This window comes from Charadrius vociferus, unplaced genomic scaffold (assembly GCF_000708025.1).
Source record: "Charadrius vociferus isolate BGI_N301 unplaced genomic scaffold, ASM70802v2 scaffold2, whole genome shotgun sequence".
Lineage (NCBI taxonomy): Eukaryota > Metazoa > Chordata > Aves > Charadriiformes > Charadriidae > Charadrius > Charadrius vociferus.
This window is the reverse complement of record NW_009647595.1, coordinates 8,293,726-8,320,021: the sequence shown is the minus strand read 5'-3', so window position 1 is coordinate 8,320,021 and position 26,296 is coordinate 8,293,726. Positions and strand designations below refer to the sequence as shown.

The 26,296-nt window shown below is 42.2% G+C and overlaps 1 protein-coding gene across 1 annotated transcript in view; it reads right to left on the bottom strand.

Moving 5' to 3' along the window:
* Positions 1-26,296, bottom strand: part of TG (thyroglobulin) — a 171,220-nt gene that overhangs the window by 65,829 nt on the left and 79,095 nt on the right. The window contains exons 36-41 of the mRNA XM_009881055.1: positions 19,299-19,433; positions 18,000-18,170; positions 15,842-16,064; positions 12,308-12,401; positions 7,141-7,300; positions 1,462-1,661 (exon numbers count right to left, since the gene is read on the bottom strand). Coding sequence (XP_009879357.1) covers positions 1,462-1,661; positions 7,141-7,300; positions 12,308-12,401; positions 15,842-16,064; positions 18,000-18,170; positions 19,299-19,433 — 983 coding nt within the window. The remainder of the gene's footprint in view (positions 1-1,461; positions 1,662-7,140; positions 7,301-12,307; positions 12,402-15,841; positions 16,065-17,999; positions 18,171-19,298; positions 19,434-26,296) is intronic.

Below are 26,296 nucleotides of genomic sequence, written 5' to 3'. Positions count from 1 at the left end.
TAAATACTTAACATTACTTCGAAATACATGGAGATCCTGCTTTTGCCAAGACAGTGGCCTGCACAGTCCCAGGAAGAAAATTGTTGTTACAGACACTAGATTAGTGGGAAGAATTGATGCGCCTGCCTTCTCATTGCACTGCCACTGTTTTCCATTATTCAATGTCCTGCTGTAGGAGAAAGGAGTTCAAAATTTAATTTAAAAAAGAAAAGACATAATGTGGAACTACACTCCAGAAATAACGATAATCAAAGAGGTCATTGCATTTCCCCTTCATCGGTTGCTCAACTGGTAAATTGCACTGTGTCCTGTTACAGCTTTCACAAGGCCCCATCCTGAGCCACATCAGTTAAGGGTTTGTGACTTCAGAGACAGAGTAGGATGAAACTTTACTCTGAGAGAAAAGGACTCTGGGTCTACTAGCAAACTATGCCAAGAGCCAAGTAAGTATCTAGGAACCATGTGAGGAGTTATCTGAGAATGACACAAAAAAACCAACTACTGAGCAGCAATTTTCAACAACTTCCCTTGCCTTCCCCACTAGAGTGATGTAATTAACGTAATCTTACTGAGACAGGGGGATGCAAAAGGCAAGTTATGTTTCCTGGAGCAAGGGTAAACTGAAGAAAAATCAAGTTGTGAATAGAGATGTCATTCTTTTCAAGGCAAGATTTTATTTAATTGGGACCTAGGTTTGCTGGGCTAAGAATTCTGTTCCTCTGCTCACTGTTCCAAGTGAACACAGCTGGCAGAGAGATCATTTTGTCCAAGTACCATTTCTTCTGTATTTATAAATGTCCACTGAAGATTAAGCCTCATTTCAGAGCACACTGCTTTCATCTGAGGCTGTAAAGATCAATGGTAGTATCGAAGCTGAAAAAGTTGACCTCAAAGTCCTGAGATTCGACACTGGAAGGGCTGTAAAAATACAGATCACTTGAGTGACTGGGAAAATGGTCCAAGTTGATGGCAAACAAGCCCGTGGGTAAACAGATTTTTGCTCTCTCCCTGAAACTTGCTTTTTCTTTTAAATGAAATCTGTCATGAGATCAGATAAAAAGATTGGATACTTCAAACATGCGGATGTTTGGCTCATCAGTTTTAGAGTGTAAAAACTGCTGATCAACAACCATATTTATGGAATGGAAACTAACTTTTTGTACCTGTAAGTTATGAAACAAGACTATTTATATAATACACAAAAAACCACAGTGACGAAAACCAGATTCTTACTATGACTAAATCAATCACCAAAGCACATTTCTTGTACATCTTTGTGAAGCACCCAGCTCCTGGAGATAGCAGTCACAGGTGAGACAAAAAATAACTACAGCAATAACAGCCCTTATAGTGCTGCCAAAGTATGGATAAAATAAAACCATCACCCACACACTGCAACATCCTCACGTCTGTAACAACATCCTTTCACAAAGAAGTCGAAGCGGCAGGAATTGGACTTACCATCAACACCACCCTCCTGAAGAGGTCCATACCCGCTGCCTCTGTAAGCAGGTGAATGCTGGTAACGTCTGCCCCACCACGGTCAGCTCCTAAAGAAACCCGGTTTGGATCTCCTCCAAAGCTAGCGATGTTCTGCTGCACCCACTTCAAAGCCGCCAGTTGATCCAAAAGGCCAGCGTTTCCAGTTGCCTCAGGAGAATCTGTGTGGAAAATAAATAGTTAGGTCTGAAAAGAATCTGTAAAGAAATAAAACTATAAACATATGAAGTTATGATCAAAAATTACATTTTTAGTAGCCCTCACAGCTGAACCTTGACAAAAACGACACCAGAGCTTAAAAGCCTGAAGTGGTCTCTTCCAAGGTCATCACTATATTAATAGGCTCCATTTCAGTTTTCACCACTCCGAGAATTTACAAGAGCTAGTATTCAGTGCTGTAGTTACCAAGTATGCTTATTCATTAAGCCCCTGAAATAATCAGATATTTTGTAAGGCTTTCCTACCCAAACAACCAAAAGCTTCATGTTATAAACGTGCCGCAAGCCAGAATTGAGGACTCTGTGGTCCCTATCTGGAAAAAAACATATTCTGCACCCATACTTGGGCAGAGATGCAACTAAGAGTAATTAAATATTATTCTGTTTGATTTTCAGTACTTTCAAAAACATCTGATCATGTCTTTCTCTAGCTACCATTCTGCAAGAGCATTCTATCCGAGCCCCATAACATAGTGTTAGTGCATTTCATTACAAGACAAGAGCAAGTTAATAAAAATACAAGAAATGACAGTTCAAAGGAAGTTAATATAATTAACAGTTCTTCCAACTGCATCCTTGGAGTTGCCTAATTGTCTGTCCTGATTATAGAAGAATAACACTCCAACTTCTAAGCTTCATTTGGATACCTCACAGCAGGAGACATGAGTCCAGGCTCGAGTATCTGTAAATTGAGGCCATGAGATGCTTTTTCTAAATAAGCAGCTCGATCTTAAGATGAATTAAAACCAAATAACAAATCAGTGCATTTGCCAGATCCAATTGACTGTTTCCCTGGAGTACATCTAGTTGCATCTTTCTGCTTCCTAGATCCCCTTTACACTCACTTGTCTGACCAATCGTTTATAAGTCACATAATCCTGCATTTCTTTACATATGTACAGATATTATTTTATAATTTATATCTCCATATATAGCCTCTGAGATTTACCTATGTCTAGCTGATAGAGATCTCAATTATATGTATTTATATTTTTGTTCCCATGAAAACAAAAGAAAAATAATTGATCATGTACTTCCCATGCTTAGGTATCACCATTGAAAGGACTACTTTAATTTCAACACCAACCAGTGGTAACCTGTTACTTTGACTAATAGAAAACTAAGGCTGAAAGCATCTAAGGATGCAAACCCCTAGGGAAGCTTAATTTTATATCAACAAAAGCAGAAATAAGTAATTCCTACACAGTCCCTAAGAAAGGAATAGAAAATGATTATTCACTGTCTACTTCTTTTTAATCCACAATGAGCCATTCATTTTTAATGATTTTAAATTTTCCGCATTCAAAGCTTGGAGCGAAAAAAAAAACAACCCAACCAAAAAACAAGACGAGACATAAAGCCAGGAATAGAAACACAGCTGAAACTAGCTGTTTCTTCCATTGCCAAGATCAAATAGTACAATTTTAAAGTAAGGGTAGGCTCAAAAACTAGGGAATCAAAATGAACAGATAGTGGAATAAAAAGCTGCCACTTTGTGGACGGAGAGCCCTGTCTCTGACAAAGATCAACTGAAAGCACACATCCTGTCATAGATATCCACATGCCTACCATAAAGAATTACTGAGATATCATAGAATCATAGAATGGTTTAGGTTGGAAGGGACCTTGAAGATCATCTAGTTCCAACCCCCCTGCCATGGGCAGGGACACCTCCCACTAGACCAGGTTGCCCAAGGCCACGTCCAGCCTGGCCTTGAACAACTCCAGGGATGGGGCTTCAGCAGCTTCTCTGGGCAACCTGTTCCAGTGTCTCACCACCCTCAAAGTGAAAAATTTCTTCCTAATGTTTAATCTAAACCTGCCCTCTTCCAGTTTATAGCCATTCCCCCTCGTCCGTCCCTACATGCCCTAGTAAAAAGTCCTTCCCCAGCTCTCCTGTAGGCCCCCTTTAGGTACTGGAAGGCCGCAATAAGATCTCCCCGGAGCCTTCTCTTCTCCAGGCTGAACAGCCCCAACTCTCTCAGCCTCTCCTTATAGGAGACTGATTTAAGCAGCAGAACAGAATACAGAGGGGACCAGACTTTTGACAGTTTTGCAGACCTTACAGATACCCACATCACAGTAGCCATCACTGTAAGTGCCTTTTCGGTAGGACAGCCAAGAATGAAATGTCCCTGGAAACTACAACCTTCCACCTACTGCCATCATTTCAGACGATTAGGCAAAGTCACACCAGTGAAGCAATAGATATAAAAAAAAAAATCCCTGCTTTAGTTTTTAGGGGTTTTGAGTCTGTTCTGCACACCATGAGCAGTTCCCAGGGTTCTCAATCCAGCAATAAAATCACTCAACTTTGTTAAAAAGGAAACCTTATTTCAAGGGTTTGTTGCGTGCCTCACGACACCTCCCCAGGGGAAGTGAAATCCTTGTAAATATTTTAGCCACACAATGTGCCTCGCTACTGGTACACTAAACAGTGAGACCAAGGAGGGAAATACAACCAGCTGCTTCTGCCCTGGCAAAAACCACAGCCAGGTTGTGAAATGTGCCACACTGGGGGACGGATGCATGCACGGACATTCACGGTAGTCAGACCAAAAGAAACATGTCTGTCAGCAAACTTTTCCACTGCCTTTTGTGGGCACATTCCTGAGGACCACAGGGGAGTGAAAATCATCCTGTTTTATATGAATTCGTGGACTCTTAGAAGAATCAGGCCTAAAAACATGACTGTCTTCTCCATAGTCTTGTCATCCAAATCACTGGCAATTCACCATAACTTTTCTGGGTGCAAAGCTAGAGGTGAAGGCACTAGTAAGAAGCTGCATCACTTTTTGCAGCATCAGTGGGTGATAGCAAATGAAATTAAACATCCTTTGTATTGTGAAGAATAAGAGCTCTTTGACTGCACACAAAAGCCCTGTCAGTGAGAGACCAAAACAACTTCAGGAAAAAAAAAAGGGAAATCTGTTGTTTTCACTATCCTTCCTCCCCCCAAATCTCCATTTAACTCCTTCATTTCTAGTCCTGCCATTTATAACAAGTCAACTTGAGAGGATTCAGTGTTTTCCTTAGTGGGACAATGAAACCGATATTACCCGCAAGATCATAACTTCTGTTTCTAACTTCAGGGCCTTCTAACACTCCTGCTGCTCACGTACACCCACAGTCCTAGGGGTGAGCTCCTGCGGGAGGCAAAACTTCCCAAGGACCAGGATTTGCCCAAGTCTTTCAGTAACACTGGAAACATCCCTGGAATATCATTTAAGTCTTGAGGAAAACCCTTGTAATATTTGAAACAGCTTGACAATCTTAGTTGAAAATCCCCAGTGGCTCCTGGGGATGTACAGAAGGAGTCAGAGGTAATCCACCAACCTGTGGTGGACCAAAGAATAGATCTTGCAGTGGGAGCATTGCTCACCAGAATGGGTATGACTGAAAACTCATGCTGACAGGGAGCCTGGTACAGACATACTACGTCTCATCAACCCCACATGGACTGAAGGGATATAGGGGAGACAGGAGTGTGGCACGGAAGGAATTTTTAGGGCTTCCCATGAATGTGGTGCTTAGCTTGCTCCAATGACTCTTGCAAAGAGCTTTTCCTACTTGTTCCAGCTCCCTCTGGAGCAATGGGATTTTCCCAAATGCACAACAAGGATTTTGCACAGGGGAAGAGGTTAGGAAAGACTGCTCTTTTCCCTGGTGGCAGCTGCACAGTACAGAGAGAAGGAGAAGGCCCCCGAATACTCCCTACTCATAATGAACCACTTCTATCTGAAGGTTTGTAGGAATGCAAATTTGGTACATTCAGCTCACACATTGAATTTCTGGGACATGCAATGCAGATCCCTATGAAAAAGAGACTGGATAATTTTCCTGATCCCTAAATTATGGACCGTCATCTAAATATTGCTATATAATATTCAGCCCCACTAGCAGTTTCCATGTAGGAGGAAACCTAGGTGAGGTTCACAGGGCTGAAGGAGGTTAGCGGGTAACGCGTGGGCAGTGCTGCGTAATGGAAGCTCGCACTGCACATATCCACACTGCATATGGCACTAGCCAAAACGAAGCCACGGTATCACTTTCATAAGCATCCGGTTTGCACTGATGAAAACAGTGATTTTTTCCCCAGATACACCTATTACCAACTTCATACCTAAATGAGTAAGGAGTTTGTGGTGCCAGCTCTTTACTTACTGAATGAAAAACAGGCTTTGCTGGGAGCGAGCTTTGAACTAAACAGTAAAACAGAGAAAGGAAACAATAACCAATAGCTGTAGCTATAACCCCAAATGAAGTGAAATCAAGCCAGCATCACTAGCAGTAAATACGCAAAAGAATCATACGGCAAAGCATGTCAGTCTGGTGTTTGCAAGCATGGAAAATATAACCTCCTAAAGGTTATAAAGGTACTAAAACATCCATAAAACAGACCAAGGATTGCCATGGGACTGGTGGAGCCAGAGCTCCACTTGCAATTGTTACTTTTTCTCTCCATGGCTTTGTACCTTAAGTTCCCCTGCCCCAGCCAAAACTGAAAGATGGTAGAAAGAAAAATGTTCTCTACTTGCTTAAACAGGCAAATCTAATAAAAGGCAAAATTAAAAAAAAAAAAAGGATCCCAAAGATCAACAGGGAGATATGAATGTGCGTTTTCATTTGTACATTCCTCTTTGTACAACTTTAAATCCTGTATTTAATGGAAATTTGTATCACTTTTAATGGCAATTGGTATTAAGAGCAATAGAAGAGCAAAAGTGTCCTTTACACCAACATATGGGGAAGGGATGCAAACAGAGAACATGCAAATGTTCAGTAACGTCCAGGACAGCAAAAGTGGCTAACAGAATGCAAATTAAACATGGCAAGTCCTTCAGAGAAGTCAGGTTGAATTACTGAGGAACCAACCAACTATCTTTGTGCTGCACTTTCCATACTTTCCTGTCCTTCTTACCATTAACCTGCAGTTATCCCTCTCTGCCTCTTCCCCACTCTGACATGGGCACAATTGAGCATTAGCAAAATTTCATGGATAGAACAGCTAGAGGTTGGAGACATTGAAAACTGTATTCACAATGACAGGCCACTGAAATTAGGTTAGGCTTTAAAGTTCCTGCTATCTTTGTGTGTGCCCGCAAAACCCAATATCCACAGTCCCATCTGCAAACAGAAGAACAGTGCTTTGGTATGGATGCTTGGGTTTTGTTTGTTCTTGTCCCTTTGCCTCCAGTCTCTCCCCTTTCTCTTCAGACCAAGTCTCCTTTATTTCTTTTCTTTCCCCTTTCCCCCCCCCACAAAAAAAAAAAAAAAAACAAAACAGGGGAAGATACAGATTTCTCAAATGTAAAAATAGCTTATCCTTTTTCTTTTTTTTTTTTTTTCCAATTAGAAATGGAAGTGTTACAGAATGCAATTTAGCCCATAGTTGTGTGTGTTCTAGAAATCCATGACTTACCAGTACTAAGGAAGCCAAAAACACCGACCCGGTAGTTTGCTGTCACAACAATGACGTTACTGATGGCAGCTAGGTATGATCCATCTATGGTTGCCTTTCCCGCCTCAGCATTGTAACTCCCTCCGTTGTGGAAGAACAGCAGCACTGACATGTTTTTCACCTGCCGTGACAACAACCAGGTTAACATCCCTGTAGCCAGCTGCTTTTGTAGGTCACTGATGAGAATGCAAGCATCTTCCCCACTAACATCTAAATCTATGCCATTCATAGCTCTTTAACAGTGACCACAATGAGAGGATATCTGTCTATCTACCTGAAATTCTAGGGCTAAATTGTCCACAATGACCTATATACCATTAAAGAGGACACTATGTCCAGTATAAAGATTTAATGGCAACGCTGTGTTCCACCAGCCAACAACTCTACCAGGTTAGCTCAGGCAGACCCAGCCTGCTGACTTGGCTATTGAGAATGTGGTGGGCTTGCCTTCGCTGTAAATTGTCTGCTTTTCAAAAACACTCAAGAAAAGTTCAAACAAGTGAGAAATGAGAAGGAAAAGGCCTGCTGGGTTGCTTCATCTTGAGCACAACTAACTCAGCAGCTGTGCAGGGCTGCTTCCTACTCTCTAGTCTTCAGCACTTCAACACTGCCTGGTCTGAAAAATCTCACTTGACAAGAGGTCCTCATTGCTCCTTCAATCCCCATGGAGGTTTTCTCCTAGTAGATATACAGAGGGATCCTATAGAGAGGACTTTGTCTCTGCAGGGGAAAGCCTCGTCTTTCATGAAGTACAGAGCATGTCTGCCCTGGGAGAGCCCAGCAGAACTCCTGAGATAGGAAGGAGCTACGATGGGCTGCTGCCGAGGTCAGCACTCCTTGCAGAGCCACCCAATTTCACGCTGAAATGGAGACTTTTTCCCAAAGCAGGACCCCATCTGTGCAGACCCCCTCTGCAGATGTGGCAGGGCTGCAGCCAGGCTGCTGCTGCATGAGCAGCACAAAAGCAGAACTGCCCAGGAGACCTCAGCATTTGCCAGTGGATTATAGGTCTGTTAAGATGACACTCGGAAGAGTGAAAGACATGGAGGGGTTTTGGTTAGGGTTTTTTTTTTTTTGTCATTTTAGTTTTTTTCTTCCCCTTGCAAAAAGCAGAATAACCTGCTCCAATGCTAAAAAGATTTTTTTATAGTGCAATCTTTATTTTCCATTCAGCACTTTCTTCCCCTATTGCCCTCTTTGAGACTATCATGAAGGAGGCTCCTCACTTCTCTGCTCAGCAGCAGGTCACGCACACCCACCTGTCCCGCTTTCTGCTTTGGCAACTGCTGGTGTTTTTCAAAGCAGGGCTGGTGGCCCCTGCAGAAGCATCAAAGTACATCTGAGCTTTGTTTTTCCCTGCAGCTAGAGGGCATTGGGCTCCGTTGCTGTTATTTTCTGGATGGAGCTTAGCTAAACGCTCTGGCATCTGCTCTGGGAAAGGATGTCTCCAGCGAAAACACGACTGGCTATACAGGAGGAGCAGCAGAGAAGTGATGGTTGCAGCCTCCTGCAAAATTACAGGATAGGAGGCAAAATCCCCTCAGCTGCCCTTAATTTGTCATGATTGTGGGCAATCCTCACTTATCTATCTGAAGAATCACTTCAGAGGCTTCTTGTGAACACGACAATATTACCAAGAAAACCCCAGAAATTGCACATGCTGCTCTCTCTCAGGAACTTCTGCTCCTGAATAGGCAATGCTTAATTCACAGTGCCTTGCCTCTGGTTCCCGTTTCTGCACCACATGTAGAGAGATGGGGGCAAGTAAAAGAATGAAAGAATCTGTTTTCACATGGAAATTCATTCTAAAATACAATCACATCAAGCCATGTCAGCTAAAATGGTATTAAACATGATGTTGAGCCTGCTCCATCCCCTCAGTTCAGCATGTTAAAGCCAACTAGGCATTTCCCACATGTCCACTGCCTGCACAGCACAACGACCTCCAGCTGCCCTGTAAGGTGTATATTACGCTATGCTGAGCGACATTACCCAATGCTCTAGTAAGGAAAAGCCTAAAAAAGGGAAAGATGGGAGATAAAAGTTAAAAATGGCAAAACAAAGCCTGCTGCAACAGTCACGGAGCAATTCCAGGGAAGACTGAGCACCAGGGCTTTGCTGAGCGCCAAGTGTCTGAAGGCAGCATTCCCATTTCTAGTCTGCGTCAAGCAGTGACAGATCCCTCTCCTATGTAACGGTAAACTATCATGAAAAAAAATTTGGGGTTAGTCTCAAGGGAGTTCAGTCTCAGAGCTCATGGATTTGGGCATTCTAGATGAGGACTACTTAACACAATTACCTTCCCATTTCTTGTTAGCCATTTTAACAGTACAGCATAATTATTTTCATGCTGTAATTGAACTGTGCCTCACAACATGAGATATTTCATACCACCTGTCTGTCTCTCTCTATATATATTTGGTAGCCAATTAGTTTTTTACTGTACATTAGCTGCTGGATAATTTATTTTGAGTAAAAGTGAATTTCCCCCAAGCCTTGTTCTCAACCAAATTCAGCCAAACACTGCAATTAAGTATGTGAGGCAGAAGAGCTGTCAAGGCAGAAGAAAAGCAAGAGTTTAACTAAAGCCTGGTGGAGCCAGCTCCTTCACCCCCCACCTTTTGGTATCAGGCTCAGATGCAGCACCACCAGCATCAATGCCAGGCTGCAGTGGGGCACACGTGGGGCAACGCTGGGCAGAGTGGGACCAGCATGTTCCTCACAGACAGGCCACGGCTGCCCTGTCACTACTGCCCAGTGCGGGGCTTTGCTCCATACTCGGCAACAAAACACAGACACTCACACTTTGAGGGGTAAAACCTGTGCAAAGAATTCCAGCTGAGACATGGTCAGATAGGTCCTTGGCTTAGCTACTGGGAGGACATCTTCTGGGGAGCCCAGAAGCTCCACTGTGGTCTCATGTCTGTAGGGGCTTAGGTCCCGTGCGCAAACAGGATCACAGAATCACAGATTGGTCAGGGTTGGAAGGGACCTCTGGAGATCATCTAGTCCAACCCCCCCCGCCAGAGCAGGGTCACCTACAGCAAGTTGCACAGGACAGCATCCAGGCGGGTTTGGAATGTCTCCAGAGTGGGAGACTCCACAACCTCTCTGGGCAGCCTGTGCCAGTGCTCTGCCACCCTCAAAGTAAAGAAGTCCCTCCTTATGTTAAGATGGAACTTCCTATATTCAAGTTTGAAGTTCAGTGTCTACCAGGAAGCTGCAAGTCAGCTGGAAATGTGAAAGGCTTTATAATATTCAGAACCATATTCTCCATCCTTCTGTAAAACACTTAATGAGCTACTTGGCAGGGATAGATTTAAATTGTACTGAGCCAGGCAACCTCAAGGGCTTTTACTACTGTACATTGTGGCTCTATAAAGAATTGAGTGCAACAGGGATGATGCGATAAGGATGCACGTGCAGGGGATGGGAGAAGAGGAGAGAGAGTACACTTTCTTATTTAGTGGAGAGTTTCAACTCTTGATCCTACATTTGAACTCTTCACAAATCAAGCTGAAGCACAGTTTTGCTTTGCTAGTGTGACAGGTGGTGATGGTTCTACATGGAAAAAAAGTCTCTCAGAAGTGCCAGTTTTATTTGGAAGGTTATGTGTTACACGTAGATATGGAAGCAAAACGAGGTGATGTCATTCCCCTTCTTCACTGCTTGACAGTTAAAGAGTCGGATGCAGGCAGCAGTCCTTGCACCGTGCTCTTGTTCAGGCTCAAAATGCTCCTGAATGACCTCTGCATTTGCTGCTCTCCAGGAGGTTTTATATTCAGCATTTACTACCTAATTTAACTTTGCATGGACTGAAAACATATAACTATAGGTCTCTGTATGTGAGTAAAAAATAGAGCTCACTACAAAAAGAAACAGGAAAATGCCATGCTGCCTGCTCCCAGCTACTTCTGCAAAAACAGAAGTTTTGGTTCTCTCTTGGACTAGACTTATGCATGTGAAACTGATTGACTTAATCAAACCTACTTCTTCCTTACACCTCTGTAAAAGACAGGCGGGATTTAATGCTCAGTACCGCCACGGAGAAAAGAAAAGCCTATTTAGTCTACCAGATGGTAGCAAACACAATGCTTTCAAATAAGCTATCTTGAAAGCAGCACTTAGGCGGAGATGGCAAACTGCCTGGGACAGTGACCTGATGTTTTCAATAAGCGGTGACTGTTCTCAAGGCAAAATGACAGTCTGGTGCTGCAGGGAGAAAACAGACTGCTGGTCTTTCTGGTGATTAGAAGGGACTGCAAGGGACTGTGTGTGCTACTGTCAGATAGCTAAGACCAGCTCTTTACAGACATGCAGTATTCAGACTCATAAATTTCCATTATAACCACCATCACCTTCTGAAAATTACCGGTACTGTGGAAAGAAAAAAACTGTTCCTGTGCTCTGGGCCCACTCTTCAATGAGATTCACATGTTATTCAGCATCTTTATCCCCAGCCCCTCGGGGGTTTGGCCAATCTTCTAAGCTTGGGTTTAACTTGAAGCTTTATTTTATGTCCGTTTTGAATGAGAAATTCAAGAGCTTTCAAATGACAATTTCTCAGATTGTACCATTGGCCCAGTTATCTTTGAAGCATTTATTTTTATGCTCTGCGGGCTGGGCACAAATCTAGCATCGCTTGCTGCCCTCATTCCTCAACAGCTCCCATGGATGTCAACAGGGGGACAGCAAAATATAAGGGTGAAAAAAACCTCATCTGCTGCCACTCAGCTGGTGGTAAGTGTCGATGTGATATGTAGTGTTGCGTTATTGTCTCCTGGACAAATGGTCTCATTTCAGAGACATTGCCATTTCTGTCCTTAATTTTTCCTCCTTCGCTGACACCTTCCTCTTGTGCTTTGCTTCCCTCTTTCTCTCTCTCTTATTTCAGGCTTTTTAATCTGCTGCCCTCCTAGTTACCCAAACACATCTCACTGAAAGCCTACGGGGAATACTCTTGCACCAGTACAAACAACAGAGTGCCTAATTTAACCTTGCAGGGCTTTGTGAACACCACATGAAAAACAGTGATTCATGCCATTTAAAAGTACTTTGAAAAGAGACAATGCTCAGCTACAAAAAAAAAAAAAATAAATAAAAAAATATTGACTTGTCTCCTACTTACAGTGGTGGCAGGAACAAAGACGTTCAGATATAGGCAGTCTTCACTGACAGAGTATGGCGGGGCCTCTCCATCTCCCGGCTGCCAACAAGCTACCCTAGAGACAGGGATTGAGAAAATTAAAATATAAAGGCTTGTATTCTTTTTCCACTGCTGCTATTTCTTTACATTTAGATGCACTAAGTTTATAAAATCTTTAAATCTGTAGATCTCCGTCCCAATTAAAACTATGCCCAACTCTACCTTAGTTACATATACGTGGGTCTGTATACACAGAAAAACCAGCCTCATTTTAAAAAGGGTTAGAACTTGAAAATAAGCATTCAGAAAACTCGTGCTTTACAGATACTGCACAAAATTAGCACCAGATGTAATGGGAGTGGGACTGGAGGGCTCAGGCATGGGTCTCCCCCTGCTATTGCCTGCACACCTATGTAATCCACTCTTTTGCTGAAATGCCAGTTGTTTATTTTAATTTCTAACAGTCTGTGGGCCACATCTATTTATATTTATTTTTATTTCCAATGGTCTGTGAGAAAATATGGGAAGTTTAAAAATTTTAATGGGTTTTTTAAATCTTTTTGCTCTAAGCATCATAGCAGACCATTAACAGTGCCCAGCAATGCTAAAAGTAATCTCTCCATAGGAATTCAGCCAGCCAGCCATGGAGAGAAAATAATTTTCTGGCCATCATCTGTATGAGATTTATATGCTCAAGCTCTGTCCACAACAACAATTCAAGTGGACGACCTTTGCAGTTCAGATATAAGCTATTTTGAAGCCAGTTCCTCCTACTTCACAGCCATATTTATATCACATAATGAGTTATGGAAGCATGACTAGTTATTAGGGAAGAAGCCAAAAAAGGCTATGGAAAAGACAGTAATATCTGAGATTTATTTCTAAATTATCAGTTTTAATGCTCTTGAAAAATTTACACTGAAGGTGTGAAGAATTTAATAGAAAACTGCAAGTAAAAAGACTGGCTTTAATGCAATTCCACAAAATCTTTCCATAAGGGAGGCTCCCAGGACAGTGATATCACTCAACAGCTTTCACACTGGTGTAGAGCTGCACATTATCTCCAACCAAAACTGCTCAAGCTATTTTGGGCCAACAAAATACAAATTCCCAGGTAGGAACCTGACCGGAACAACAGGTATAACGCTATTAATTGTGCAGCCTTTGACAGGGCAGCTGAATCATCACTCTTGCTATTTTTTTTCCCTCTTTTTTTAGCAACTTGTCAAAATTCCCAGCACCTTCAGCTCCCAGGATCTCCTTATGCCAGTACTGACTCCGGGGAAAGGCTGCCACCTGCTGAGGCAAGTCCACAGATCCTCCAGCAGCTGGACACAGCAACAGCTGGAGGAGATTTTGGAGGTTTTTTTGTTGGTTTTGTTTTTTTTGTTTTTTGTTTGTTTGGGGTTCTTTTGAGTCCTTTACCAGGTCCAGGCTGATAAATAAATGTTTCTCTTCTGTCAGTAATGGCACTGTGTCAATGTGAATTTCTTATATACAAATATTGTGCAATATCAAAATAGAGCCCTATAAAAAAAAGTTGTCAACACTTTTTATACAGAGACTGAAGTCCCTCTGATTCTGCAAGTGCACCTCCATGGTGCTAAGTTGAAACAATTCTTTTTTTAACCTTAAATGAATAATAGAAGATAATGTCCAAGCTATTCACTGGCCTAAGGAAGCACTGAGAATTCAACAGATAGGAGCAGATTAACATCTCACCAGATCCTTCCAACGTACATGAGGCTGCGTGGCTACTGTGGCTATGCTGTTAACACCTCAACAACTCAGGTGCAACCTGAAGGATGGGACCACCAGAGTCCAGATGCTCTTTCAACTTCTCAAGACAACGCTGCATGTTTTCACTCGGTTTGTCATAGGCTTTGTTAGAAACCTCTGGAGACAAATCCTAAGTAATGGAGCCACCAAACAGCCTCCGCAGAGCTGATAGGTCTCTGAATCTGTAGCCTCAGGGTGCATTTCCACCAAAGCAGGTAGTATTTCATGTCAAGCCTGCAGGGTGCCATCCTCCCAGCTCCCTTGCAAAATCTATAGTCCCCTTAACCACATAAGCTCTTGGCCAGGTCAGCTAGCTCAAGTAGTTCATCACTAACCACATAAGGACTACTGCTGGTGCCAGGAATTGAACAGGACTGCATGACCAGCCACAGCTGGAAGGATAACACAGGATCTCAATAGACCTCAGGTCCATATTAGCTGCCGTGGAAGCCCTTGGGTCACTAAACCTCAACTCTCAGCCCTGGTTTCTTCAACTCCCTCTACAGAAAGTTCACCGTGTCCTTCCAACAGACTCTCCTCTTGACTGTTCTGCACCTTCAATCTCCTATTTCTTGTTTCTATCATTTATTTTTCCTAGCAGCTCCTCTTGTCTGCCACGAAACAGTCTGCTTTTTATTGATAAGAACATGATCGGGTACCAACTCTCCTGTATGAGCTTCCTGCGTACATGTGCAGCACAGCTCACTCAAACAGGCTTTGTGTGCTCTGTAGTTTGTTTTCTATTATGTGGAGCAGGGACGCACTGTGAGAAAAACCCCATAAAAAACACTCCACTTTCATATCTTGTTTCTTGTTGTTGCTGCATTTCTACTTGCTGTAGGTTTTTTTTAAAAAGAAATCCATTGTCCTAACATGTTCCACAGCAAAGATATACTAAGTAGTGTCACCCAAACCCTCTTTTCTTTAAGAAATACACGTCTCCAATTTGTCATTTTGGTTCCCCTATGCAACAAAATTAAGACTCATATCATAAGACTAAACAAAACACAAACCTGCACACAAAGGCTATGTCCATAGAATGCCTCCAACCTAAACTTACCGAACAGCAATGTCTGTACAGCCCTGGAAAGCCAGGGCCAGCCAACAGGAAACATCATTAGATACAGGGACTTAGAGAAATTTAGCCCATCTGCTAATACAGTTCCCAGTGTTCGTTTCCTCCTAAGGCATTACCTAAAATGTTTATAACTTCTGTATTTCTGTCCAAGCCATTTATCAAGTGTCTGCTTTTTAATAGTTTTTGGACAGAAAAGACTCTCTGGGTCCTTCAGCCTGATCTCCTAGACACTACTCAGCACAGAATTTCTGTATGAGGACCATAGCTTCTGGTTACATCAGCGTTAAAGCTCCCCTGTTTGACTAAATACTCTAAAAATTTATGGCTCAGCAGGAGCAAAATGTATTTGTATAAAAATTATAAATTCTCGTATAAATACACAGAATGAAAATGGATTGACAGCAGACAGTCGGTGAGGAGTTATGCGTAGATTGAAGGCAATATACTGGAATCTGCCTTTTTTCTTGAGGTGCTTGCATGCACTAATACATAGATGGAGAAATTATTCCTTTTGCTAAACAAAGCCCCAAACTTGTAACAATCTGTAACCTATGGGTTCTTTTGCAAGAAAGGACATGAATACTGTGGTCATCACTCCAGCTACTTTCATACACCCGGATGGACAAGGACTTCTGCAGATGACAAAAGGGGTTTCTTACCTTGCCACAGTAGCATTCCAGGTTTCCACCCAAGCAAACGGCTCTGGAGGACTGAAGCGCTTCTCCACAAGGGGAGGTGTAGCGTACGGGATCCCCAGGAACTGGCTGATATTTCTCCACTCTGAGCCAATGTGGATCACTTGGGATTTGCCCACCAGATCTCCATGGGATGGGATGTTCACAGTTGGGGTTAAATCCGATTCAGAAATGGGCAGGAATAAATCTAATCAGGGTGGGAACAGAGGAAAAATATTTTTCTTTATCAAGTTAGTACCATTTTAGAAATTAAAATCTTATTTTCTTTAATTTGAAACTGTTAAGTGTCTAATTCACTTCTTTAAATGAAACATAGATAAATTTGTGTTATTCTCTCCCTGTAAAATACTTCACGCTATGCTAGATGTTAGCTACTGTATATGAACATTTAACTTTCCAAACCCTTATTCAAGCATTTCTTCCACATCAGACATCACATTAGTATGTAAATCGGAGCATTTCTACAAAAAGAGAGAGAGATTTTCAGACTCCCCCCTCTACCCTGACTCTAAAAAACACAATTTAAATGTTTATAGCAAGTCAGAGAGAGGAAGGATAACCACAGAGCTCATTGGTTTGGGCTCTCACCAGGAAAGATCTGCACTTCAGTCCCCTTTCCAGTGACTGTTTCATCATGTGAGACAGAAGACCTTTAACAGAGGGCAATGGGCAGAACCCATGTCCAAATTCCCTACAGACCCATGCAGGATTGCTGTTCTGGAAGTGGGAATCACCAGTGCAAGTGCTCGCTTTAAGTCAGGCACATGTGTGCCTTCTGCTCACCAGAGAAGGAAAAGAATGTGAGACTTCACTGGAACAGGTTGCCCAGGGAAGATGCGGAACCTCCATCCCTGGAGGTGTTCAAGGCCAGGCTGGATGGGGCTTTGAGCAACCTGGTCTATTGGCAGGTGTCCCTGCCCATGGCAGGGGAGTTGGAACTAGATGATCTTCAAGGTCCCTTCCAACCTAAACCATTCTATGATTCAGGGTACCAGAGGGCCTTTATCACCTTTATTCAACTCTTGCCTCTATTGTGAATGCCACCACACTTCCCCAGAACTTATGTCAGTATCTACATTTTAGAACAAAAATAATTGCTACCTGAATTTATTTTTGCTTGCAGAAAATTATGAACTATTTGGCTGTTATAGTTTGATCCATTTTTTCTTCTTTTTTATATCAGGATTATCTGAATCATTAACTATCTATCCAAATAAGAGGTTTTTCAATAATGCCTTACACCTTAGAGCAGAGCTAAGTGATACCTGGTACTATTTCTTTCCTAAAATAATTCATTTGATAAGCAAGAACCAAATTCTTAGTCAGGTGACTAAAAGTAAAACTGTACATAAATTGGCAAACACATAAGTAGCTTTCCTATCTCAGTGTGTGAATTTGTTTCATTTGGTAATGATAAACCCCCTTTTCTCTTATCAAGTTTGAACCTGGAAGCTTCTCATTGATTGTCAGTTCTTCACAAAAACCTCAGTGAGCAGAAAAGGAAATATTTCTTCCCCCTCCATTGTTCCCTGGTTTCTAATTAATTCTAATAAAAGAAAGGTACAGTATTACACCAAAAGAAAGCAATATGTTTTAAAAACCAAGGAAAAAGCCAACAAAAACTTAGGGTTCAAAATAAGTACATAGCCAAACAATAGAATTTTTGCCTCTCTGCACAACTTCTATTTCTCTCATAAATAATTTTCATTTCTTTAAAAATATCAGTTTATCTCGGTTTGGGGGTTTTTTGTTTGTTTTCTCCAGAGATTGCCCTTAAGACTTTGAACTGACAGTGAGTTTTCAACACACTTTGTGTTATTCTCCAGGTTTAAAAGTAAAAATATATAGAAACACCTACTGCAGATGAAGAGGAAGGAGATGGACTTTTCTTGCTGTTTTTTTTTGGTTGGTTTGTTTGTTTGTTTTTAACATTCTGCTCTTTCCAAAACCTCTTCTACTGACCAAACTTCCTTTATTATACCTGGTTCAATACCAGATGATAACGCTAGGATTTTGCGCATCCATACTGCTTTATGCCTACTGAGGATTTCCTCACACTCATTCAAGAGATTTGTGCACAGACCGCCACAGCTGAATTCCTTCCTCCACAGCCTTAACCCACTCTTACCTTGTCTCCTATAGATATATGTAGCTGGCTCTTTGAGTAAAACCCAGCAGCTGTGCCCTTGCAGGCCATGTGTGCATATCTGCGTATCAGGGTAGAAAAGGCATCTTATCGCTGAAGGCTGGATTTCCAGTGTAACCACTGTACAGGACTGGTTCTTTGTACAAGCTGTAAGGTGAAATGCGAAGAAAAAGAGCAGGTAAAAAACGTATTCTCAAAGTATTTTGTACAACATTGTCATAAAATGCTCAAAAGAAAGGTTTTACAGCAGGTCAGGTAACAAGGATTCTGCTGTAATGCAGAATAATGGGAAATAAATGTCCCCAGATTCCCAGAACATTCTCCACAATAGCCAAGGACAAAGGGTTACATTGGCTTTAAAATGGAGCAGAGAGAGAAAAACAGAGAAAGAGAACTGGTATCACAGCTCTTGGGAAAAGAAAAGCATCTTCTGATAAAGTACTGAGGACCTCAGCTGAATTGAAACTGTCCCCAGGGAGCCCTAGGGGAAGGTTTCAGAATAAGAAAAGCGATCCTTTCACTTGTCCCAGTTTGTACTCAAAGGTGGATATCCAACACCTTTCCTTTAGAAAGGCTCCTTCATTCAGTTATGGGAAAAGGAAAAGGAAAAAAAATCACACTTTCTCACCTTCATAAGATGAGGACCATCTACTGCAGAAAATGGGACCATTCCAAGGGCCATCTTCTGCAGTAGGTGGGAGCAATAACTTCACTTTTGCTTATTTCCAGTGCTCTGTGGAATTTGAGGATTTGCCAGCCACACGAAGTTACAGGACTCTCTACTGTCTAGTCAGGCTCTTGATTAAAGCATTTCCTTTTGTTCTTGCTACAGCCCAACCCCTGCTTCATCTCAGCTCTCAGCCTTCACACACCACAGCTACAGGTTACTTTAGATAATGGTAGGTGGCTCTACCATCTATCTCACTTGATGAGCATCCCTTAACCCTTCTTTAGAAAATAATGACATTATCCCTTTAATTATTTGCTACAATATTCTCCAAGCTGTACAATACCTGGAAAAGCAATAGGTCTCTGTGCCCAAGAGATGTCAAAATTACCCAACCACTGTACGACACTCTATGTACATTTTATCTTTCAATAGATAAAATATTTCCCTTCTCTCAAAATCACAGACACCAGGGTAGTCTTTAAAAATAAGTAAAAGCAATGTATCTATGTAAGAAAGGGTGTTGGGAGAGAGGAGTGTAGCTCTTCTTGGTGTTTCAGTCTCATGAGCCGATATTATCTGTAAAGCTATGAATAAACATTTCTTACCGGATAGACAAAAGTCTCTGGCAGTGGAAAAGTCATTGGATATATCTCTACTAACTTGCACAACTTCAAAGTTTGAGATGGATGAATCCATGAGAACAGAGGACACATTTAAGGGTTGCCATATATTCGAATACCCTGTAAAATGAGTCATAAAAAAAATAATATAACTAGATAAATCAGTAAAAACTTCAGAGGAACATAACATAGAGGTAAAAGCACTGGGGAGTTCTCCAACAAAAGACTTTCACCTTCCTTTGCATCAACAGGGAATAAACGAAATATAATATTCAAAAGCCTTCTGGTTGACTTGAGGGTCCAGGCTCATCTTCAGAGGTCATATACAACTAGGTTTACAAAGGTATTCAGTTAATAAAGAGGTAAATCGGGAGCAGCTCCATCCAGGTTTGCATGTAAATCCAACTGATTTAAATAAAAGGTTTCTGAACAGGCCTTATTACTTTAAATGTCATGGGTCATAATGCTTGCACACGAGTTCCTGCGCAGGTTCAGCCACTAACTCCTTGGGAAGCAAGTGGGGACCCTGCATGTGACTGAGCACTCCCAGAACCTCCAGCAGACACCCACGTCTCCACCTAAGCCAGGAGCTGGTTTCCTAAGGTAGGCTTCACCTCAGTCACCCGCAAGGTACGTATCTACAGCTGAGTTAATTACACTAGACTCCTAGTACTATCAGGAGGAACAGAGAGTTTTACTATACACTACCTCCATCCTGCTTTAGATGTCTGCTTTATGATGGGACAAAGCACCCCCAGGAATCCACTGATTACATGAGCCAGATGTCCATGTTGTCTGTATAGGAAACCTCATGGGAGTAGCTGAAATGGATATGTTTATGTTGCCTTGCATACTGCTACACACAGAGAGCAGAGAGCACGCCCCGACCTTACAGACTAAGTGAAAATGAGACAATGGTTTTCACAAATGTTATATTTTGTCTTCACTTCCCTTGAAATCAATCAACCAAACGCCCACAGAAGCACATCCAATTTACAGACTTTTTTTTTTAAAAGTCACAAGGATTATTTTGATCATTTTAATTTGATTACCTACACAAAATTACATGAAATTCTATGAACTGTTCTAATGTTATGTAACTGCTATGCAATTAAGATTTAATTCTATTTCATATGTATATATACACAAATATGTATAGATACAGGTGTATATACATATATACAAACATGGATATTCATGTAGAATCATAGAATCATAGAATGGTTTAGGTTGAAAAGGACCTTGAAGATCATTGAGTTCCAACCTCCCTGCCATGGGCAGGGACACCTTCCACTAGACTGGGTTGTCCAAGGACACGTCCAGCCTGGCCTTGAACACCCCCAATGATGGGGCCTCAACAACCTCTCTGGGCAACCTGTTCCAGTGCCTCACCACCCTTAAAGTGAAAAACTTCTTCCTAATATCTAATCTAAATCTCCCTTCTCCCAGTTTATAGCCATTCCCTCTCGTCCTGCCACTACATGACCTCGTAAAAAGTCCTTCCCCAGCTCTCCTGTAGGCCCCCTTTAGGTACTGGAAAGCCGCAATAAGATCTCCCCAGAGCCTTCTCGTCTCCAGGCTGAACAGCCCCAACTCTCTCAGCCTCTCCTCATAGAAGAGGTGCTCCAGCCCTCAGATCATCATACATGTACATACATGTACACATGCATATACATACGTGAGCATATATATATACACATACATACTGACTCTAGTATTCAACAAAAAATATTCTTCTGCCTCAGAGTGGATTTTAAAAAAATGCCACAAACGTTCTTTTCTCATACACAAACAGACAAAAATATCCTGCAGGCTCTCAATTTTGCACACAGAAGTCAAAAAAGAAGGCTTGGGAAAGAATGGGCCTTTAATTATTTTAGTTCCTTTCAACAGTTCAATATGTTTTAAAAGCAAAAGGACCCCGCTGTGGCCACCAAGTCCTAAAGAGGAGGTTGGCATTACCCTCTCCATGTAATTGTAAGGGCAGGACAGAGCTGAGTCAGCTGTTGCCTTGCTATTCCTGGTGAGCAGATCTTGCCCTGTTGCTTGAGTTCATTTACCGCACAAATGCAAAAGTAGTGACCATTCATTTCATGAAAGATTTCTTCTAGTTTTCTGATAAATGGGTGACTCACAGAGATGGCCAAAGTTTCCTTCCTTCCCCTCCTCACAGAAAGACAGCTGTGAACATACCACTCAACATTAAATCTGAAGCTGAGATCTGGGGTGCATACAATCAGGGCTTTGGCATGCCCTCCTTGAGAATTGGGGATCACAGAATGGTCAGGGTTGGAAGGGACCTCTGGAGATCATCTAGTCCAACCCCCCCGCCAGAGCAGGGTCACCTACAACAGGTTGCACAGGACAGCGTCCAGGCGGGTCTTGAATGTCTCCAGAGTGGGAGACTCCACAACCTCTCTGGGCAGCCTGTGCCAGTGCTCCACTACCCTCAAAGTAAAGAAGTTCTTCCTCATGTTGAGGCAGAATTGCCTACGTTCCAGTTTGTGCCTGTTGCCCCTCGTCCTATCACTGGGCACCGCTGAAGAAAGACTGCTACCCTTCCCCCTGGCATCCTCCCTTTAAGTATTTGTAAGCATTAATAAGATCCCCCCTCAATCTTCTTTTCTCTAGACTAAAGAGACCCAAGTGCCTCAGCCTTTCCGCATATGAGAGATGTTCCAATCCCTTAATCATCTTTGTAGCCCTTTGCTGGACCCTCTCCAGCAGATCCCTGTCTTTCTTGAACTGGGGAGCCCAGAACTGGAATTTCATAAGGTTTCTCTCTGCCCAACTCTCCAGCCTGTCCATGTCATGCTGTAAGGCGGCACAGCCTTCTGGCGTGTCAGCCACTCCTCCCAGTTTTATGTCATCAGCAAACTTGCCGATGGTACGCTCTATCCCTTCATCCAGGTCATTGATGAATATATTGAACATCCTGTTGTTGACATATTTGTCGAGTTGATGAGAACTCAAAACCCAAAACAGACCACAGACTAGCCTGGTTGCATCATTCCTGGAGCAAATAGGCAGGGAATAGCAATGACTAAATTAGATTTCAAAATTATTTTATTCTGAATAATTCATGACAACACAGAGCAACTGCCACAACCCAGGTCTCTACGTTGATGCTAAAAGTCTTTGCTTTTGCAAGGTAAAACCTTCCCAAGGAAGTGTACACTTCAAGCATGTGTTACCTCCCAGAGGACAAGCTGAAAAAAAACTATATGCAACCACCATTGCCAAGGCTGTTACCTTAGCGCTAGCTCCTTTTGCTCTCACCTTTGCTGAAGAAAACATCTAATAGATTCATGGAGTCATGAACCGACCTACTGTACTCCATATGCCTTCCCAAGCAGCCCAGGTGTGAACTAGGCAAGAAAGCAGCACTGGGTCCCGTAGGTCCTTTTCAGACACCTCAGAATCATTCTATTCCTATTACATTTGGGGACAACTTTTCCAAGAGCCAGAGGCTGAAAGGCTCCAGCTAAATAGAAATGAAAATTAGTTTTGTATTGTACTGTTATATGTTAAAGACCACATACTTGACATCGCAGAGTAACAAAGTCATCAGCAGCACTATATTCAGAGGGAGTCTGAACTAGGAAGGGAGCAATGACCCTGCAATCACAGCTTGACTTGTGCAGCAGACCTACTGCGCTTAATTTTTTTCTTCCCCTCAGGCAATGACTATTCAATTGTTTCAGAGGAACACAGGGATTTTAGTCATGTGGAAATTACTGCATTTCATATTGTCAATGGTTTCTCTATTTTAAAACCATCTAATATGACCAGTTGCGTGACCCATATTACAAAATTTCAACCTCTACATCTAGGGTGACTGTTTGTGGCATTTATTTAGACAAATACTAAAAATAGAAATCAGCTCTGCAAGTGATGGAGATTTAACCATTACATCCTCTCCAGAGATTATCTGCCTGTACTACTAGATCCCGCAGGTCTTAATTCTCCAGATTATGTCTTGTCGGTTTGTGTTTCCAATTATTTCTTAAATATTTTTTTCTGAAAACATGAACAACAAAAGGGTTTTTTTAAATCAATATGTTTCTACATAAGGGCAATGTTGCCATCTTGCATTGTACACAGTACGAGCAACTGAGATCCTACTGCTGGAACAAATAATCCCCCTAGGTTCAGACACAAAGCTTCAAATTACTAGCTGTGATTCTTTCAAAAAAGAGCCTTGTCTGGATTCCATTGTAAATCAACAGGTCTGGGTGCATCAGTGGATTTGCAAGATATTTCACCAGATTGACTCTTTTCCCATAGCTTCCCTGACTCCCTGAGTGACCTCGGCAGATCTCATAATCCTCATATGCCTCCATTTGCCCACAGGTCAGACATTCAGAAGCATTCTTGCTAAACTGAACTCTACTCTCTCAGGAAATAAATTCAAAACAATTTCATAAAAGCAAAATAGATTCCTTGTATTCACACCTCTGACATTGAATTTGGCCTCCTGTATCTATTTCCCTAGGCTTTACAAGCTTACCGTTACTAAAATCTTTTGAAGGTGCTCAATTGTGAATACTCACTGTCATTATTAGGTACAGGTAATGTGTTCCGCATTTGATCACAAGCTAAACTTTCTACATCTATACTAAAAGATTTTTATTTTATCCCTTTATGTGCGATAGAGTCATGTTAGTAACAGTCATTTTAATACATACAAGACACAATGGGCACTTTGCAGCCTGCACTAGGCACAGAAGAGTGGCCATTCTTGATGCAAACATCCACAGATCATACCTTCATACCTAAAACACATTTTATTTTGCTTATTCTTTGCCCCAAATCTCACAGAAGTGAACCTTTCACCCTCCCACTACCCCCACGGGGTTAGTTTTTGTGTTGGTTTGGAGTTTGTGGTTGGTTGGTTGTGGGTTTTTTTTCATTCTCAAGTCCTGGATGAAAAGTTCATAATCTCAGCTCAGATTTAGATCATAGAATAGTTTGCGTTGGGAGGGACCTTTAAAGGCCACCTAGTCCCACCCCCCCTGCAATGAGTAGGGACATCTTCAACTAGATCAGGTTGCTCAGAGCCCCGTCCAACACGACCTTGAATGTCTCCAGGGATGGGGCATCTACCACCTCTCTGCGCAACCTGGGTCAGTGTTTCACTACCCTCATTATAAAAAATTTCTTCCTTTTATTGAGTCTAAATCTACCCTCTTTTAAGCCACTTGTCCTATTGCAATAGGCCCCGCTAAAAACTTTGTCCCCATGTTTCCTGTAGGACCCCTTTAAGTACTGAAAGGCAGCAATAAGGCCTCCCCAGAGCCTTCTCCTCTCCAGGCTGAACAACCCCAACTCTCTCAGCCTGTCCTCACAGGAGAGGTGTTCCATCCCTTTGACCAGTTTTGTGGCCCTCCTCTGGAGCCGCTCCAACAGTTAAAGGATTAAAGGGCTTTACTCTGACATTAAAATAAGCATTAGTATTTCTGCATTTATCTGCATCTGGGGTCAGCTGGGCAGAAGATCAGAAAGGGAAAACACTGGAAGTCTCAATATCTAAACAGGCCTACCAGGGAGGATGTGACACTGTTGGTCTCTAACAAAAGTGAGCTAATCAATAATATCAAGATTGGAGGCAGCCTGGGCTGCAGTGGTCACGCACTGGTGAAGTTCACAGTCCTGAGGGATATGGGTCAGGAGAAGAGTAAAGTCAGGACGCTGTGGTAGGAAGAGGGGTAGTGGCTTCAAATTGGGAGAGGGTAAATTTAGATGAGATATAGGAAAGAAATTTTTCACTTTGAGTGTGGTGAAGCACTGGAACAGGTTGCCCAGAGAAGTTGTGGATGCCCCATCCCTGGAGGTATTCAAGGCCAGGCTGGATGGGGATTTGAGCAACCTGGTCTAGTGGGAGGTGTCCCTGCCTATGGCAGGGGGGTTGGAACTCAATGATCTTCAAGGTCCCTTCCAACCTAAACCATTCTGTGATTCTAAGATAACCCAGAGCTGTCTATGGATGGCACCACTGTGGACACTGCCAGCCAGCAGTTAGCTGCAAATGAGATCTTGGCTACTAGTGGTTTCCTTCTTCCCTTCTGCTGGCAGCAGGTCCAGCCATGCCCACAGCCATGCACACTCACTTCATTAAGTGGACAAAACAGAACTTTCCATGGCTGATCTAAACTTCCCTCCTCTACAAACTGCTCTCACAAGGCACAGAGCTACAAACTGGCACTGCTTCACTGAAAATGCATACTGCACCTGACGGGCTGGAAGACATTTCTGGTTTATATATAGGTTAAGCTCTGACCTTCCAAACCACATTTTGGCAAATGCTTTGATTGGATAATTACAGCACTCTGAATCCAGCCAGCCCTGTAACTTTTATTGCAAAATTATAGATGTTCCATATAGAGAGTCTCACTCTTCCAGATGTTCTTGTTTGGGTAGGCAAGGTTTAAGACTGGATTTGCAGAAGGACTCACATCGGCCTTACTCTGTTCCCACTCAAGTCACAGGATCACAACATTGGAATAGATTTCGTGGGGACACAGGTTTCAGCCTCCCACTTTCACATTATAAAATCCTTTTCATAAAGTCAACAAAAGTTTCATCACTGACTTCATCGGAAGCAAAGAAGGGTCAGTTCTGAGTTTGCTGGAGAATTTGACATTTGAGATAAGGAAACCGAGATACAGAAGTGTAATAAAATAACAAGCTAAATTTAGAAGAAAACTCCTGAAGTTGAGAAGGTACATAAATCAGATCTCTGGGTTCAATATGCCTAATTTATGTTTGAAAGACAAATTCTGATCTTAATTCTGAGTTTTCTGACCAGTATTTAATAGCCCTGGCTCAAGCCAAAAACATGCTTACAGACCGAACTCAGTGCTTTATATTCTTAGTGTTCAGAGATTTTTCCAATGAGGACTGTTAACCTCTCTGTATACCAACAACCTGTCTGTAGACCAACTACCTATCTGTATACCTACAATCTCCCAAACCATCAAATC